The sequence below is a fragment of the Nelumbo nucifera genome, chromosome 1, assembly GCF_055504915.1.
Source record: "Nelumbo nucifera cultivar China Antique chromosome 1, China Antique-T2T, whole genome shotgun sequence".
NCBI classification, from domain to species: Eukaryota; Viridiplantae; Streptophyta; class Magnoliopsida; order Proteales; family Nelumbonaceae; genus Nelumbo; species Nelumbo nucifera.
The window spans coordinates 217,472,764-217,492,627 of record NC_142649.1 but is presented as its reverse complement, the minus strand read 5'-3'; the positions used below and the strand labels follow the sequence as shown (position 1 = coordinate 217,492,627).

Here is a 19,864-nt window from a genome sequence, read left to right as displayed (position 1 = left end):
GTTGTCATTCCCAACTACAGTTGAAGCCATCTCAATTATGTCTCCTCTGAATATACACCACAATCTCACACTTGTCACAAGATTTATCTCACTTACAATACCACCAACCCACTTTCTTCAACTGCACATTACACACTACACTCTAAAGCTGAAATCATTCAATCAACACATCAAACACTTGGACTGCACACTGCAGTACCATTTACCACCAACACACCACTGCTGAAATTACTCAGTCATTTCATCGAACACTTGTTCTGCATACTGCGGAACTGATTACACACAAGGTCTAGGGGTTCACTTTTAAGCATTTAAAAACATAGATATGTCAGCCACCACAACACAATCAACACCACACCACTGCTGTCGTGGACATCAGCAGTCTACCACTCTTCTTTCAGCACACATGTGAGCAGGAAAACACAGAAAAAAAACATGACTGATATGTGTATCAGTTTCACCCAGCACCACAACAACTAACTTTCGAAGCACACAAAAAAAATCAGCATTCACAGTCCATTTCTGAACACACGACAGCAGTGTCCATACCTGTATACGACCAGCCCTCTTCGTACACTGAATAGGGGGTCTAGTATACCACTTCAACGACCACCACAGCACCGGCCAGAGGCATTCTCACTTCCAGGCCCTCAAAACGACAACTCCTTTTCAGCCCTTTATCGAGTCTTCAATCAGATCTGCTGTAGGATGATGAAACCTATTGTGAAGCTGGCGGCAAACCCAGGAAGAAGACAGCAGCAAGAAAACGAACACCAAACCTTAATGCTCTGATACCATGTGAATAAACCCTAGTTATTTCTAGGTCAAAGTAGAGAAGAAAAGAGAAGAAAGAAAAGAGAAAGAAGAAGAAGAAGAGGAGAAGAGTGTTCAGCCAAACTAGAAGAGAGGATGTTCAAAAGTCACTCTCCTAGCCAACCCACTTGACTTTTATTCATAAAAAACTTGAGTTACAAGAAAGACAATTTTGTCCCTCATAGAAGATGGGACACAAAACTTAAACTCAGATACAATAGACATTTCACTTTCAATAAGATACACCAGAATGACCAAAATACCCCTGACTCGAGCGTCCTAACATTCTTTATCTCAAGCCTACTCTCTAGTACATAGTGAGGAAAGTAGGAGAAGGAAGTAAAAAAGGAAGGAAAGAGGGATGTGTTTTGCGACTATTGTAAGAAGCCAAAACATACTAAGGACACTTGTTGGAAGCTTCTGAAGGGAAGAGAGATCCATCATATGGATGGCCAAACCTTGCAGGGTGGCTGGGCGAAATTTCAAAAATTTCTTTCTCCCTCCCGAGAATCGTATTCCCCGTTTTAGAAAAACTACATTTTTCAATGGTCGTTCTTGAAACAAACCGGACCAGATCTGGAACCAAAATAAAGGGAGGGATATACCTGATGCGGAATCCACAAACGTTGCTCTTAAAGTAGGTGTTCATGCCCAAAGAGTGTACCAAATCCTACCTCCACTGAAGATGGCACAGCTTCAGATGAAGCAGGATCAGCAATGCAATCCTTCAGCAAGAACTGCAATCCTTCAGTAAGGATCAGGCAAGGGAGGTGAGCACAAATTCAGATCTGATTTTTCTTGCAAAAATCAGAATCAAGATCCAATCTTGATCAGTCCAAGAATGGAGATCGAATAGGGTATATGGCGGCAAGATCAGAAGGAGAGGGAGAACTAAAAGCAGTGTGTAACCATTTAGCAATTCGCCCTCCTCTATTTAAATAGATCTTAAAGAGCTTTTCTCCTAATTTGATTAGGAGTTTCCTAATCCAAATCTCTATTTAGATTTGGACTCTTTAAGTGGATAAGACTTATCCTCTTATCCTTAACTGCTGATCCAAACCCATATTTAAACCCAGATTCACCCATATTGATTAATCATATTAATCTTGGGCCCAAGGCCCATTAAGACATCAGGCTCACTTCCCTTTTAATTGCTGGCTAGCTTGGCTCTCTTTGTATGGCATGGGACCCTAACATTGATCTTCACAAAAGCCATATGGGTTCAGCCTAGCCTCTGTTACAAGGCCTGGCCGAATTCACTGCTAAACACAATGAACCCCTGAGCCCATCAGTATAGGCTCTTAGCAGGCCCAACATTTACACTAAATGGTCCTTGGGTCCAGCCACCTTATGAAGGCCCAAGGACTATGGTCTTAAGTGAGATTAGCCCATCAGGTATAAAATCCCTAAATGGTCTTACACTTAACCTCTCAGCCCATAATGATCAAACACTACCCGACAAGAGAGGACCTCTCCCTTGGCTGCAAGGTACAGTGTCGCACTCTCTACTTAGGATGGATCCCGGGAATTAAAACCTTTGCAAACCTTTTTCATAAAAACATATTATATATATATAGATATATAAATATATCTTTATATAATTATATTTTGCAAAACAAATCTCAAACAAGTTTAAAATCAACTGTCGATAGTTTAGGTTTCCATCAGAGAGAGTGTTTTCCCCGATTATTCACTTTGTCCGACAAAGGGGCTGATTCTGTCACTATGATCACCCACTCAGGTGAATTCTCAGACTGCCCCAACATACCCAGGTTTTGACCCCAGCTAAGGATTTCGCTAATTGGCATATCAAAGACAGCCTAATCCAACACCTAGTGCAGTACCATAATCGAGTCTAGGGGTTAGGTGTAACTTTCCAGTTTTGCCCATCTGTCTCCAAGGTCTAGGGCATAATTGGAAAAAGGTCCGGTTCAGAGTTTCAAGCAAACCCACACTACATGTGCTTTGGGTCTAACCCTGCCAGCTGAGACAAGCTGCCCCAACTGACTTGGCAACACATTAGTGTCAGCCTTGGCAGAATAAACCTCCTCAGGTCTATCCAATGGTTGTGAACATTCTAAACTAACACAAGTCTCATAAGTGTCCAGTTTAAGGGTAATTACACAGAAACATACCAGATATAACATGAATCAATTATGTACTTTTATTCATTTACAATAAATGTCAAATGTACATCAATCTAATTGGAGCTAAAGGCACACACTGTCTAACAGCTTCATCCTCAACTAATTCCAGAAAGACATAGGAATAAGAAAGGAAATGCAAATGCAAGTGTAACCATAGGAGCTTCATCCACACCCAACACTAGATCTAGTTCTCTTGATGCATTGGCTATAGTTAGGGTTGCTTTATCTCAGATGGAGAGTAAAGTTGGCATCTCTGGACAGTCTTATTCTACTCCTCTCACTTCTACTTTTGCTCAATCAGGTACACAGGCTACTACCCATCATGCCTCAACCCCATGTAACACTAGCCATTTATGGATTGTAGATTCAGGAACATCTGATCATATAACCAGTTTGTCTTCCTCATTTCACACTCATTGCTTGTCCTCTAGCAGAGGCAAAGTATCTATTGTTGATGGCTCTCTTGTCCCTATTTCAGGCAAGGGAGACATCAAGGTCTCTGATGTTATTTCCTTATCCTTAGTTCTGCATGTTCCTAAACTAAGTACTAGTCTACTTTCAATAAATAATATCACTAAACATCAGAACTGTTTAGTGACCTTTTTCCTTAATCGTTGTGTTTTCTAGGATCTAGTAATGAAGAAGGTGATTGGGACTGGCTGTGAGACGAATGGGATCTACTTGCTTGAACATCCACCTAGGAAGAGTAAAGAAGCTGGGAAGTCTTTTGTGTCACAGTCTATGAGTCAGATTATGCTTTAGCATAATCAATTGGGTCATCTTTCTTTTGGGTCTTTAAAAAGTCTTTTTCCTACTTTGTTTGAGTCAATCCAAGTGTCCATTTTGAAATGTGAGAACCATGAATTGGCAAAGCATTGTAGATCAACTTATTCACAAAGTAATAAAAGAAGTTCTATTCCTTTTGAAATTGTGCATACCGATGTTTGGGGGCTTTATCATATTCTTCCTATGGGAGGATACAAATACTTTCCATTGTTTGTTGACGACTACTCTCGGTTTTCATGGGTTTACCTCATTCGCTCTCGAGATGAGGTTACCACTAGAGTTCCACCTCTGGGGGAGAGTGGTGAGCATGGCACTTTTGCTCAAGATGTCCCTTTGCTTATTCCTGCGAGTGGAGGGGAGTGTAATGAGGGGAGTTGTCAAAAGTGTAAAGAATTAAGGGTGTTTCACAGAAGATGGTGGAGGCAAGTTGGTTCCAGTAATGATCAATCCAGGCCAGTTCTTGTCTCCTCTGCGGCACCAGATTCAGGTATTGCCTCCTCCTTACCCACTCCTACTATTGGTGACATACGCACTTCCACTATCGAGCCTCAACCATTCTCAGATGACATTGACCTCCCAATTGCAATACGCAAGGGGAAGAGTCAGTGTACCTCATTCACTACCCAGATTCAAGTATTCCTAGAACTTGCAAGAAGCCCTAGTTGTCCCTAAGTGGAAGGAAGCAATGAAGGTTGAGATTGATGCCCTTGTGAAAAATGATACTTGAGAACTGGTAGATCAGCCAAGAGAGAAGAAACCTGTTGGGTGTAAGTGGATATTCACAATGAAGTATAATGCCGATGGTACAGTTGAGAGATATAAAGCTAGACTGGTTGCTAAGGGATACACTCAAACTTATGGTATTGACTACTTGGAAACCTTTGCACCAGTTGCAAAAATGAACACCATCAAGGCTTTGTTGTTTCTTTCTGCTATGTTAAGAATGCATTTCTAAATGGTGACTCGTATGAGGAGGTGTATATGGAATTGCCTCTTGTTTTTTACGATGCAAAGATTGGTAAGAAAGTTTGTGTAGAAATAGTTAGTAGCCACGAGTGTGAGGTTCCATACTAAGTAGATCACAAAACTTCAAAAAGAAAACTAATTTTCTACTGAAATACCAAGAAAACAGAGAACAACAATCCAGAAACTGATCTCAGCAAAGAATAAGAACCAGAACTTAATTTCAGTCTACAGTTCCTTCTCAAAACTGTAACTTTAATAAAAAAAACCAGATAATAATAGTCCAGAAGCTGATTTCAGCAAAGAATAAGAACCAGAACTGTAACTTTAATCAAAACACCAGAGAATAATAGTCCAGAAACTTATTTCAGAAAAGAATAAGCACCAAAACTTAATTTCAGTTGACAGTTCCATCTCAAAACTGTAGCTTTAGTCAAAATACCAGAACCCTAGGTCAAGATCAGCAAAGAACAGGTCTTGATTCTTTAAAAACAGCAAGGTGATCTCAGATTTATTATGCTGCTGCTAACAGAAATTTATCTAAGATCAAATTAAGGTTTCACCTTTTTCAGAAAAAGAATTCTGATCATAAAAGAAATCTTGATAAATTCTACCAAGTTACCTTAAAGGTTGTACCTTTCTTGGTAAAAAAGAACTCTGATCGTCTTCTTTTGGTTTGAAACCCTGACCTTGATCGAATCTGAACTCTTTCTCAGAAAAAAGAATTCTGATCGTCCTCTTTGGTTTGAAACCCTACCTTGATTGAATCTGATCTCTGATTCATCCTGGTCACCGGATAATTCTTCAACAATCTTTCACCTTCTTAGACAGTCTTCAGTACTCCAGTAACCTCCAAGAACCAGGCAGCTGCTGCAGAGGTCTTGATCTAATGGATTTTCATGTAGCTGACCAGATCAAGCTTACATGAAAACCCTAGTTTTTCTCGCCAATAGCTCTGATACCAACTTGAAGAAAGCTAGTAGATTTCTGTCTTACTGCAATTTAGAAAAGAAAAGGAAAGAAAAGAACTAGGCTTTGAAGAGAAGAAGGGAAGAGGGAGAGAAGAGAAGAGAGGAGAAGAGAGGAGAAAGGGGTTCGGTTGGTTAATTCTACCGCCCCATGAATTCCATTATATAGTTTAGTTTCCTTACAAGAATAGGAGATAAAAAAGATAAGTTCTAGTCCTATCTAGAATAAAACAAATCATAACATAGGATAAGGCCATCGGCCCAACTTAAAAAAGAATTAAAATAACTAAGTGTGGGTATGGAACCACACACACTAGAGCCTAAGTGTGGGTATGGAACCTCACACTTGTGGCTACTAACTATTTCTACAATTTGTAAGTTGAAGAAAGCATGGTCTAAAACAACATCCAAGGGCATGGTTTGATTGATTCAGACTTGCTTTGGAAAGATTTGGCTATGTTCAAGCCCAGTCTGACCACACTCTTTTCATTAAGAAGAAAGGATCTGCTTTGACTCTCCTTCCAATCAGCCTTGGCAGCAGTTAAACCTAAGTTTGGGGGTGATATGGAGAGGGATATAAAGAAGGAAGACAAGCGGGACCGGGTATGTGAACATTGCAAGAAACCTAAGCATACTAAAGGCACCTGTTGGAAGTTGCATCCTCATCTAGTTCCAGCAAAACTCAGGAACAAAAGGGGTAATGCTAATATAGTTGTTAATACTGATTGTGCAACCTCATCAGGCATAAAAGGCACACCTCTAGACACCCTAGATGTTGCCCGGGCTGCCCTTACTCAGTTGGAAAAGGAAGTTGGCAATTCAGCTCAATCATCTCAACCGCAATCAGCTCCTCCCACATCAATTTTTGCTCATTCAGGTACTCGGGCCTCATCTTATCATGCTTCAACTCCAGGTAACACTAAACATTGTTGGGTAATAGACTCAGGTGCATCTAACCATATGACTGGCTTGCCATCACTGTTTACTACCTATCACTTATCTTTTGGCAGAGATAAAGTGTCCATTGCTGATGGTTCTCTTGTTCCCATTTCTAGCAAGGGAGACATCAAGTTGTCTAATACCATTTCCTTATCTTCAGTTTTGCATGTTCCTAAACTTAGTACTAACTTGCTTTCAGTCAATAGCATTACAAAACACCAGAATTGTTCAGTAACCTTTTTTCCTGACCGATGTGTTTTTCAGGACTTTGAGACAAGGAAGGTGATTGGGACTAGCCGTGAGACGAATGGAATCTATCTGCTTGGAGAGAGTTTTCATTGGGAAGATAGTGAAGATAGGAAGTCTTTTGTTTCTTAGTCTGTTAATCAGGTTATGCTTTGGCATAATCAGTTAGGTCATTTACCTTTTCAGCCTTTGAAGAGTTTGTTACCTAATTTATTTGAGTCTGTTTAGATGTCCAGTTTGAGATGTGAGAGTTGTGAGCTTGCAAAGCAATGTAGATCATCTTATTCATTGAGTAATAAAAGAAGTAGTAATCCTTTTGATATTGTGCATACCGATGTTTGGGGACCTTATCATATCATTGCTATGGGGGGATACAGACTACCCGTTTTTCTTGGGTTTGCCTTACTTTTTCTTGAGATGAGGTTCCTGCTTTGACCCAGATCTTCATCAGATGATTTTAACCCAATTTGGGGTCAAAATCAAAATCTTCAGATCCAATAATGTGAAAGAATACTTTGCCAACCCATTAGCCTCTTATTTGCTTGACCATGGGATTATCCACAATAGTACTTGTCCTCGTACACCACAGCAGAATGCGGTCGCTGAGAGAAAGAATAGGCACATATTGGAGGTGGCTAGAAGCATCATGTTTAACTCCAATGTGCCTATTCATTTCTGGGGAGATGTTATTCTTACAACAATGTATCTCATCAACCGAGTTCCTTCACGGGTTCTTCATATGAAACCTCCATTTACCCTTCTATACCCTGATAAGGAGTTGTTTACTGTTTCCCTTAAAACCTTTGGTTATACTTGCTTTGTTCAGATTCTTGGTCTTCGTCATTCCAAATTTGATCCTAAGGCCTCCAAATGTATTTTTCTCAGTTATGCACAAACTCAAAAAGGATATTGCTGCTATGGACCCACTTCTGGGAGGAGATTTGTCTCTTTGGATGTTACCTTCTTTGAGGATGTACCCTATTATCCTAAAGTTTCTCCTTAGGGGGAGAGTAGTGAATGTGGGGTTAACTCAACAGAAGTTCCTTTACCTGTTCCATTGAGTGATGAGGGATGTAATTGGGCGGGTTGTCAGAGGTGTCGGGATTTGAGAGTCTATCACAGGCGATGGAGGCAGGTTGATTTCGGTCATTAGCAGCCCAAGCCAGCCCCAGTTCCCTTTGCGGATCCAAATCCAGGTTTCACAGTCCCTTTATCAGATCCAAATTCCACTGAGATACCTTCCACCGTTGAGCCCTTACCTCCATTGGATGACCTTGACCTCCCCATTGCAGTTTGTAAAGGCAAATGGCGTTGCACCACATCCACAACTCATTACATTTCCCAGTTCTTGTCCTATGATCACCTGTCCCCTTCTTACAGGTCCTTTCTTACATCCATTGCTGATATTCGTATCCCTAGAACAGTGCAGGAAGCCTTGTCAGTTCCTGAGTGGAAAGATGCAATGAAGGTTGAAATTGATACTCTTCTGAGAAATAATACTTGGGAGCTAGTTGACTAGCCTAAAGTGAAGAAACCAGTTGGAAGTAGATGGGTGTTTACTGTAAAACATAATGTTGGTGGTTCCATTGAAAGGTATAAGGCCCGGTTAGTTGCAAAGGGATTTACTCAGACTTATGGTATAGACTACTTGGAGACTTTTGCTCCAGTAGCAAAGATGACCACTATTAGAGTTTTATTATCCCTTACAACTAGTTATTCTTGGCCCTTGTTCCAGATGGATGTTAAAAATGCCTTCCTCAATGGAGACTTGCAGGAAATAGTCTACATGCAGTTGCCTCCTGGATTTTATGATGCAGAAACAGGAAAGAAGGTTTGCCAGTTGAATAAAGCCTTGTATGGAGTAAAACAGTCCCCCAGAGCTTGGTTTGATAGATTCAGACAAGCCCTTGGAAAATTCGGTTATGTGCAGGCCTAGTCAGACCATACATTGTTCATTAAGAGAGTGGATTCTTCCTTGACCTTGCTTGCTGTATATGTGGATGATATTGTAGTGACAAGGAATGATAACAGTGAGATTGAGTCTCTTAAACAACTCCTTCATCAAGAGTTTGAGGTAAAAGATCTGGGAGAGCTACGATACTTCTTGGGTATTGAGGTAGCTAGGTCTAAACATGGGATTTTTGTTTCTCAAAGAAAGTATGTTCTTGACCTGTTGGAAGAAACTGGAGAGTTAGGTGTTAAGCCTGCAAACACCTATTGAACAAAATCACAAGATCAGTGCAGAGGGTGGAGAGCCTCTTGAAGATAAAGCTATGTTCCAACGTTTGGCTGGAAAACTCCTCTATCTTTCTCTTACACGACCGGACATCAGTTATGCAGTCAGTGTTGTCAGTCAGTATATGCACTCTCCTAGAACCACTCACCTACTTGCAGTTGAGAGGATATTAGCATATTTGAGGAGGTGCCCAGGTAGAGGTATACTATTCAAGAATAATGGTCGAATGAAGATAGAGGTTTACACAGATGCTGATTGGGCTGGGAGTGTTAATGATATAAGGTCTACCTCTGGATATTGTGCTTTTGCAGGAGGTAACCTTGTCTCTTGGAGGAATAAGAAACAAAGTGTTGTTTCTTGTTCCAGTGCTAAAGCTGAATATAGGTCCATGGAAAATGGTGTGGCTGAAATCCTATGGTTGAAATCACTATTTGAGGAGTTGGGTTGCTTATGAGAAGCCCTTAATGTTGTACTGTGATAATTAGGCTGCTATTAATATAGCCCATAATCTAGTACAGCATGACAGAACTAAGCATATTGAAGTTGACCGACATTTTGTTAGAGAAAGGATTTCACCTCAAGAAGTGTGTCTTCCATATATCACCTCCAACATGCAGCTCACAGATCTTCTCACCAGAGCTATTCCAAGGAAGAATTTAGAGGCAGACCTATGCAAGTTGGGAATGACAAATATATATTCCTAACTTGAGGGGGAGTATAAAGAGCACCGATGTAGACCCCACTGTGTTCGTATGGTAGTATTATTTCAGTTAGTTATGATAGTGTATTAGTTGGTAGTTATTTCAGTTTTTTATTATTAGTTTTCTTTTATTCTTTTTGCCATGTAAGCAATAAGGGCAATTCATCCCTTTTATAGTTAGTCAAGCATTTATATAAATCATAACAGTGGGTCGGCAGTTGTTACGACCCTCTCTCTCCTTTTCTGAATTTCTCTTCATGTACTTCTCTTCTTCTCCTCTTCAAATTAGTATTTGTTTCTTTTTAAAACCAAGACAGATACCTTGATCAAATATGATCTCTGATTCTTCCTGGTCACCGGATAATTCTCCAAGAATCTTTCACCTTCTTGGGCAGTCTTCAGTACTCTAGTAACCTCTAAGAACCAGGCATCTACTGCAGAGGTCTTGATCTAATGGATTTTCATGTAGCTGACCAGATCAGGCTTACATGAAAACCCTAGTTTTTCTCGCCAATAGCTCTGATACCAACTTGAAGAAAGCTAGCAGATTCCTGTCTTACTGCAATTTAGAAAAGAAAAGGAAAGAAAAGAACTAGGCTTTGAAGAGAAGAAGGGAAGAGGGAGAGAAGAGAAGAGAGGAGAAAGGGGTTCGGTTGGTTAATTCTACCGCCCCATGAATTCCATTATATAGTTTAGTTTCCTTACAAGAATAGGAGATAAAAAAGATAAATTCTAGTCCTATTAGAATAAAACAAATCATAACATAGGATAAGGCAAGCCGGCCCAACTTAAAAAAGAATTAAAATAACTAAGTGTGGGTATGGAACCACACACACTAGAGCCTAAGTGTGGGTATGGAACCTCACACTCGTGGCTACTAACTATTTCTACAGTTTGTAATTTGAAGAAAGCTTTGTATGGTCTAAAACAATCTCCAAGGGCATGGTTTGATCGATTCAGACTTGCTTTGGAAAAGCTTTGGTTATGTTCAAGCCCAGTTTGACCACACTCTTTTCATTAAGAAGAAAGGATCTACTTTGACTCTCCTAGCGGTGTATGTTGATGACATTGCTGTGACAGGAAGTGATTTATGAAATTAATTCTCTTAAGCAACTGTTTAATCAAGAATTTGAAGTAAAGTATCTAGGTGAGTTGAGGTATTTCCTTGGGATTGAAGTGGCAAGGTCTAAGCATGGCATTTTTAATACCCAGATGAAGTATGTTCTTGATCTCTTGGAAGAAACAGGAAAATTGGGAGCTAAGCCTACAGATACACCCATTGAGCAAAGTCAGAAGATAAATGTAGAAGATGGTGAGCCTCTTGAAGATAAAGGTATGTATCAACGGCTTGTAGGAAGACTTCTCTACCTATGTCTGACTTGCCCTAACATTTCTTATGCTATCACTTTTGTTAGTCAGTACATGCGCTCTCCCAAGACCCCTCACCTCCTTGCTGTTGAGAGGATTTTAGCCTACCTGAAAAGGTTTCCAAACCAAGGTATACTTTTTAAAAATAAAGGACATATGAAAATATAAGTATACACTGTTGTAGATTGGGCAAGTTGTATTGATGATAAGAGATCTACCTCAAGGTATTGTGCCTTTGTTGGAGGAAATCTAGTCTCTTGGAGGAGCAAGAAACAAAATGTTGTTGCTCACTCCAGTGCTAAAGCCAAGTACAGGTCTATGGCTAATGGTGTTGCTGAAATATTATGGCCAAAATCACTCCTTACAGAATTGGGAATTGAGTTTGAAAGACCTTTGATGTTGTATTGTGATAACCAGGCAGCCAGTAACATTGCTCACAACCCAATACAGCATGATAGAACCAAACACATTGAAGTTGACAGACATTTCATCCGAGAGAAAGTTGCCTCTCAAGAAGTATGCCTTATGTTGCCACTAATATCCAGCTGATGTCTTCTCCAAGGCAGTCAACAAAATCAAGCTTGAGACAGATTTAAGCAAGTTGGGAATGATAAATATATTTTCCCAACTTGAGGGGGAGTGTAGAGAAAATGATTGACCAGCTTGTGGTCCCACCTCTTTATATGTTTCCTTTTGATTATATTTCTGCTAGAATGTTCTTTTCTGTTGTTTCTAGTGACAGGGGTATTCCTGTCATTGTACCTCTTTTATTGTAAGCCTAATATGAATAGCACTTGGGGCGGCAGACTAGACATAACAGTTTAAACCCCTTTTCTCTCTATTCTTTCTTTCTCCTCTCTTCTTCCTTTCTCTTCTCTTCTCTTCATCTCTGTTTTTCCCTCTTTGTTTCTGAATTCTCCTTGCTAAACAGGTCTGAACCTCATCGATTTCAAACAACTGAAACTTAGAGATAGGATGAGATGAAACAGAGGCTAAGGAGTACTACAAAGAGGATAGTAATCTATAAGAAAGGTGTTCAGATATGCAGTGAGTAGTACATTTTCTCTTACCTTTTTGAATAGAAATGGGAAAGCCAAGATCTGGATCTATTGTCTCTTCAGTAATTAGTGGAACAGAAGGCTCTAATGATGATGTGGGAACAACTTGCTCATGTCTATACTTGTGCTTTTGATACCTCTAAAAGGCAGAGCAATGAGAAACCATAGGAGGATTAAGGGATGGAACAGAAGGTAAAGAAGGCTCAACAACTAGAGGAACAAAGTAAGACTCAACTAGAGTAGGAGAAGAACAAATAGACTCAACAAGAGTTGGGACAAGAAGAGGAATATCAAACAACTTAACAAGAAGAGAGTAGACTTAGCAAATGTGGCATCCATGGAAATGAATCGGGTGACACTAGTAGGATCATAACAGCAATAACCCTTCTGTGAAAAGGCATATCTAAGAACGATGCACTTTCTAGTCTTGGGTTCAAAACTTATGTCCCTAGGAACTAGGAATATCGACATAGCAAGTACAACCAAAGACACAAGAGAAGATAAAAATGTCTTAATTAAGGAAAAGAAAACTAAAGGGTGACTTAAAATCTAGAACCCGAGATGGTATACGATTAATCAAAAAAGTTGTAAGGGCAACATCACCCCAATACTTTAATGGAACATGGGGTGCAAATAAGGTGCTCCTAGCAACATAAATAATGTGGCAATTTTTCCTTTCAGCCAATCCATTCTGTTGTGGCATATAGTCATAAGAACAATGATGAAGAGAAGTTTAGAGCAAGAAGAAGGGAGAAGAGAAAGAAAGAGAGGGCTTAGTGAAAAAAGAATCACAATTCTCTCCAGTTGTATTATGCTAATTCTAATTGCAATTAAGTACAAATTACAAGATTACCTTTAATAGGGTGGTTGTGGTTGTATAAATAAACATAGGCAAATATCATAGGCCCAATAAGAAAAAGCCCAATAGCATAAAATAAATGAAAAATAATGGAACAATGACCAGCCTAACAACTCAACAAAAAGAGATAGATTTGTTAATAGCTTGTAGCCTAATTTGATCTCTCATACTACTCACTACAACAGCAAGCAAAACAAAATAATGATTCACAATGAAAACTTGTTCCATTAAAAGCATGCTAGAAACTTAGATACCATTGTATATTTCAGCAACATACTCAATTAAATATAACAACTATAAGATCAATAAGGGACTAATCCTTGACATGATACTAAGTTATTTTATTAGAATTATACAAATCAATTCAGATTACACACTTACGGGGATGACAGAATGTCCTCAAATTTGTAATTTACAAAGTATGCCAATAGGCCCAGTATAGTTGCAACATCCAACCGTACCTATATTTGATCAACAAGAATTATGAAGAGATCCATTAGAGGATACCATCTACAACATATAAAGAATTAGCCTTCTAATAATTATGGAGGTTTCCAGTAACTACATATTGTACAACTTTTAGAGTACAACATACTGTAGATTGCACTTGCCAGATCAGATGAGAATATATATATATATATATATATATATAGGTCTATTCTTTATTTTTTCTTTTTTATTTTTGGAAAAGGAAATGTATATTGTATTAATATCAAAAGATATAACAAGCCACCCTTGTACAAAGAGGATATGTACACCAAGCCAAAAGGATAACTAATAGCTCCTGAAAAAGTCTGTAGACAAAAAAAATGGCCTAAATCCCCACAAAAACTCTATGAATGGAGAGCTAATCCCTAAGAAAGTCAAAAGATGAATTAATCACTAGCTCAACAAAGATTTTTCTTATATTCAAATACCCTAGCATTCCTCTCTTACCATATTGCTCATGTGATGCCTAAAGGAAGCAAAGACCAAGTAGATCTACCTTTCTTGTTCATGCCTTTAACATGTCACTTCATAAATAGCGAGAACCACAAGAGTAGTAATGCTCTCTAGTAATGGAACCATATTTTGCTTGAGAACTCACAATGCAAAGGGCAACTAAGTGCATGAGGCTCCCACCAATGCAGGGTCTAGTGAGGGACAGATGTACACTTCCTTACCCTTGCACATACAGAGAGGTTTCCAAGATTTGATCCCTGGTCACCCAAGTAGCAATGGAGCAACCCAACCATTGCGCCAAGGCCTACCCTACTTGAAAGAAGAAAGGGGAGACTTTGGAGAGGCAGACAAGGAATAAATAAGAGGTTTGAGAAGTCAGCTTGAGGACTGCCTACATAAAGAGGAAATTAGCTGGAGGCAAAAATCTAGATGTAAATGGCTACAAGAGGGAGATAGAAATACCAGTTTCTTTCATTCTTTGGCAAATGGCAGGAGAAGGAGAAATTCTGTCTCCAAACTGGAGATAGATGGAGTTGAGTTAACACAACAAGATGAGATTGCAGGAGCCTTTGTGGGACACTTTAAATAATTTCTAGGAAGACCTATAAGTAGGGGGTGTGGTTAAAAGGATTGGATTGGCTAGATGTAGGAAATGATAACAGGAAAAGGTTGGAGAGAAGGTTTGACTTGGAAGAGATTAAGGAGGTTGTTTTCTTTATGGATAGAACAAAAGATCTAGGACAGGATGGCTTCACAGTGGCTTTTTACCAAGACTGTTGGGATACGATGAAAGATGACCTTTTGTTGGTTTTTTAGGACTTTCATAGGAGAAGAGTGGTTAACCCGGGTGTGAATTCCACCTTTCTAGCCTTGGTCCCAAAAAAGAGAGGTGCATTGCATCCAAAGGATTTCAGGCCAATCAGCTTGGTAAATAGTTTGTATAAGATCCTTGCAAAGGTGTTCTCTCTGAGATTGAAGGAAGTGTTGCCTATTATTATCTCACCAAATCAAGGAGCTTTTGTGAGTGGAAGACAAACAACTGATCAAATTCTAATTGCTAATGAGAGTGTGGAGAATTTCAAGAAGGATAGAAAGAAGGGAGTGGTTTATAAGTTGGATCTGGAAAAGGCCTATGACTTGGTGGAATGGGAATTTGAGGAAAGTTATGACCAAATTTGGATTTGGGGCTAGATGGTGCAAATGGATTATGGGGTGTGTTCGTAATTGTCATTACTCGGTACTAGTGAATGGGACAATGGTTGACTTCTTCCCAACCATTAGGGGTGTAAGACAAGGAGACCCCCTGTCTCCCTTCCTGTTCACACTGATTGCTGATGTTCTGGGGAAATTAATTTACAAAGTAGATTCTAGGGGTCTTATTAGAGGCTGGAGAGTTGGAAGGGAGGATACCCCCCTCACCCATCTACAGTTTGCAGATGACACGATTCTGTTCTGTGAAGGGGGAAATATGAGGTATATAAGGAACTTGAAATTGGTGATACAACTCTTTGAACAAATGTCAAACTTGAAGGTGAACTTTGAGAGACGTTGTGTAGTGGATGTGAATATAGAGGAAGGTGAAATCAGGGGAGACTACAGAAGTGCTAGGGTGTGAAGTCTCAGAGTGGCCTTTGAATTATTTGGGGTTGCCATTGGGTGATAACCCAAAGAGAGAAAGCTTCTGGAATCCGGTGGTGGAAAGATTTGAAAAGAAACTTGTCTCTTGGAAAAGGAATTACCTCTCTATGGGTGGGAGGATAATACTGATTAAGGCTACTCTAGCAAATTTACCTATTTATTTAATTTCATTGTTCAAAATCCCGGTAAAGGTTTCCAATAGATTGGAAAAGATGATGAGAGACTTCCTTTGGGAGCCAGGAGAGGAGAAAAAGGATCATAGAGTAGGTTGGGAGGTGGTGACCAGGAGTAAAAATAGTGGTGGTTTGGGGCTCGGGAACATTAAAAAGGAATCTGGCCCTTCTGGGAAATGGTTGTGGAGATTCCCACTAGAGAAGGAGAAATTATGGGCCAAGATAGTGGTCAGCATACATGGGCTGGAGCTAAATGGATGGGATGTTGGAATCCGAGCTAGGACTACATGTGCTTCACCTTGGAAAGCCATTCATGAGTTGTTACCAGTTTTTTCCCCTCTTATCAGGTATGACTTGAATTCAAGTAATGCTATAAAATTCTAGGAACAAACTTGGGTGGGGGATGCCCCTCTAAAGGACCAGTTTACTTCTTTGTATGCCCTCTCTAACCTTAAAAATGAGTCAGTTTCCTCCTTCATAACCCCCTCTTCTTCCACTTTTGGGTTTGGGTGGAATTTGGGTTTGAGAAGGGCTATGAAAGACTCAGACCTTGACAGCATTTCGAGTCTCCTTCAGCTTCTTGACAATATTTTCTTAGACCCTGCTAAGGTGGACTCTAGAATTTGGACTCCCACCCCCTCTGGTTCTTTCTCCTATGCCTCTTTCTTCAAAGTTTTAAGCCAATTCACCAGTCCTATAGCCCTCCCTTTCCCTGTTCATTAGGTTTGGTGCAGACCAATCCCTCCTAGGGTTGGTAGTTTTTGTTGGGAAGCCTTTCTAGAAAGATTCAACACTGGTGATCTGCTCCAAAAGAAGAGACCCAATACTTGTTTGTCCCCTCACTGGTGTGTTCTTTGTAAAGCTGATGGGGGGACGGGTTTTCACCTACTGGTGTCTTGCCAATATGCATAGTCTATTTGGGAGTGGGCTCCCTCCCTATTTGGGTGTAGTTGGAACCCTCCTCCATCAAATTTGTAAAATCTGTTTTCACCTTCGTTTTTCAGGTGGCACATGAAAAGGGGCAGGATTATGTGGAGAGGTAAGGGTTATGGTTTGCTAGTCCTTATGGGAAGAAAGAAATGCCAGGATTTTCTCGAAAGTAGAGAGAAGTACTGATGAATTGAGGGCTTTGATCCTTATAAGGGTAGTATAGTGGATGATATCACTAGAGCTATTCACATATTATACAATGGATGACATGTTGAGGAATTGGGGTGATATTGCTAACAGTACCCAGACCAAAACAGTGATGAATGTGTCTTGGACTCCCCTCCCCCCCCCCCCCCCCTACGGGTTTCATAAAACTAAACTTTTATGGGAGCTGCAGAGGGAATCTTGGACAATCAAGGGTTGGGTGTGTTTTTAGGGATGAGAATGGGGTTGTTTCTGCCATGTTCTCAAACCCAATTGGAGTGGGTGACTCTCTCAGAGCCGAGATCCATGCAGTTATGGAAGGAATCCAGAAAGCCAAGGAGATGAATATCAGAAAACTTGTAATTGAAGGGGACTCCGAGGTGGTGGTTGGATGGCTGAATAAAGACTACAGTGGCTTATGGAATTACAACAATATGAGGAGGAAATTTAGATGGCTGGCTCGAGAAATGGAGGTTAAAATCAGTTGGGTAAAAAGATCAGCTAATTCTTTTGCTGATGGGTTAGCTAAACAAGGGGTGGAGAGGGAGTCAATGTTCTGGGCACAGTTGTAATTATTTTTCCTGTTTCCCCTTCTCTTTCTCTTTTTCTTTTTCCTTCTCTTGGGACTCAAGTTATAGCTAGAAGATAAGAAAGTTTGTTTTCCTCTTTGTAATTATAATTGAAAGTTCTAATGAATTTAATGAAGTGTGTTATTGATCAAAAAAAAAAAAACGAACTCACACTAGAGAGAGAGAGAGAGAGAGAGAGAACTAGACGATTCCTGTTTCTGCTTTTGCTAACTTTTATACTGTTAACACCAATATGTTTGCAGAATCCCATGCACTTCTTGATGGCCTTCATCTGGCTCTGTCCATGGGTTCAGATAAGGTGGAAGCATGCTCTGATTCTATGATGCTGATCCAGATTGTGACTGGCCAAGTTTCAGTCCAGTGGAAGCTAAGGTATTGGAAGTCAGATGTCTTGGAATTTTTGAGTAAGCTAGAGGTTGTTTTCATAGTTCACCCACATGTACAGGGAAGGAAACACAGTAGAGGATATCAAATTTAATAATATTTAAAAGTGGCCAACCCTCCACTGGGAATGTTTTGGGTTAAAATAATGCTACGCACTGGCCTTGTGACTGTCATAAAACTTTCTTCTAGACTAGGTGGTATTTGTACTAACTAATGATGAATATTTAAACAATATGCTGATAAAAAAATCTATAATAAATTTCATACAAAGCTCATACCGAGTCTAAGATACGGAAAGACAGCTTCTTGTGTGGAAAAATAACCTGCACAAAATGAATGGTTATATGAAAAATGTAAATGCAAGTATCCATAGCATTTCAGGAAAGTGAATAAAACACATAGAATACTAAAATCCATAAGATTTAATTAAGGAAAGAATATAGAAGAAAAGATTTTAGAAGTATTTACTGGAAGATCTGGAATAGGGATCTTCTCATAGATCTTCAGCTGCAAAGAAGAAGCTTCAGCTTTATCATGTTGATGCATATCCTCAGTATAAAGTAAAATCAATTCTTGGAAGGCTGGCTCCTAGTTAAAAAATTTTCCAAGATTAAAAACATCATCATGTAAAATTCACTTCTAGATGGACTTGCACTGAAAGCTCAAGCACAAGAATTGACCATTTAAATATGTTCACTTGATAGTGCTAGAAGTTAGGTAACATAAAGACCCATAAAATTAGCAAATAAGTATAAATGTTGTGTGCTGAATGCTGTATTCAAAGTAGAGAAGTGAAGAAGAAAACCACAGGTATGCTGGAAATGTCAAACTGTACTGTTCAGTCGACCAGCAATGATTTATATTTGAATGAAGTACAATGGTACAAGAATTTACTGGAATGCCCCTGATTAGTGATGGGACACCCAGTTAACTTAAAACATTAAACAGGCTTAGGCCCATTAACCCAGGCCCAGTTACAGGATGATTTAACTTAAGTATGGGCTAATAAGACTCTTATCAGCTGAACACTCATACAAAGAGACTTCATTCTAACATTCTAACACTCCCCCTCAAGCTAAGCATGGATATCAATCATGTTTAGCTTGCCAAGTAGGTCTCTGAACTTTGTTGTTATCAGTCCTTTAATCAATACATCTGCAATTTGCATCTCAGATGGTGTATAGGGTACACAGAGTTCTCCTGAAACAATTCTCTCTCTGACAAAGTGTCGGTCAATTTCAATATGTTTTGTCCGGTCATGCTGCACGGGATCGTTGGCTATGTTGATAGCTGCTTTATTATCACAATACAGCCTGAGAAGGCCCTCAGCCTTAATACCAAGCTCGTTAAGAAGAGTTCTGAGCCATAAGAGTTCAGCAACCCCGTGTGCCATAGCTCGGTATTCTGCTTCTGCACTTGATCTAGCCACCACATTCTGCTTCTTATTGCGCCATGTGACCAGGTTCCCTCCTAAGAATGTACAGTAACCTGAGGTTGATTTCCTATCTCCAATAGAACCAGCCCAGTCTGCATCAGTGTATGCTTCAATTTCAAGTTTGTTGCTTTTCTTGAATAGGATTCCTTTCCCTGGGCAAGTCTTTAAGTACCTGAGAATTCTTTCCACTGCTCTCATATGAGGGGTCTTTGGCGAGTGCATGAATTGACTGACAACATGCACTGCATAAGCAATGTCTGGCCGAGTAAGGGATAAGTATATCAGATTTCCTACCAATTTTTGGTACCTCTCTTTATCACAGTATTCCTCACCCATTGATTCTTGTAGTCTGTGGTTTGGTTCTATTGGAGTGTCTGCTAGCCTGCATCCCATCATGCCTGTTTCCTGTAGAAGATCTAACACATATTTCCGTTGACATATGTAGATTCCTTCTCTTGATCTAGCGACTTCAATCCCAAGAAAAT

General features: G+C 39.8%; 1 protein-coding gene across 11 annotated transcripts in view; it reads right to left on the bottom strand.

Annotated features, from left to right (window-relative positions):
* Positions 1–19,864, bottom strand: part of LOC104585793 (DUF3754 family protein, putative (DUF3754)) — a 109,857-nt gene that overhangs the window by 6,170 nt on the left and 83,823 nt on the right. For 7 of the 11 annotated variants that reach the window (XR_016081127.1, XR_016081128.1, XM_010242793.3 and 4 more), the window contains exons 7-9: positions 18,413–18,532; positions 18,223–18,267; positions 13,465–13,544 (exon numbers count right to left, since the gene is read on the bottom strand). Coding sequence is in view for 6 of the 11 variants with exons in the window: in XM_010242793.3 (XP_010241095.1) it covers positions 13,465–13,544; positions 18,223–18,267; positions 18,413–18,532 (245 nt within the window). In the remaining 5 variants the exon portion in view is untranslated. Of the gene's footprint in view, positions 1–13,464; positions 13,545–18,222; positions 18,268–18,412; positions 18,533–19,864 lie in introns of those variants that run through there. The other 4 variants (XM_088896228.1, XR_016081126.1, XM_088896229.1 and 1 more) reach the window with 4 other exon arrangements.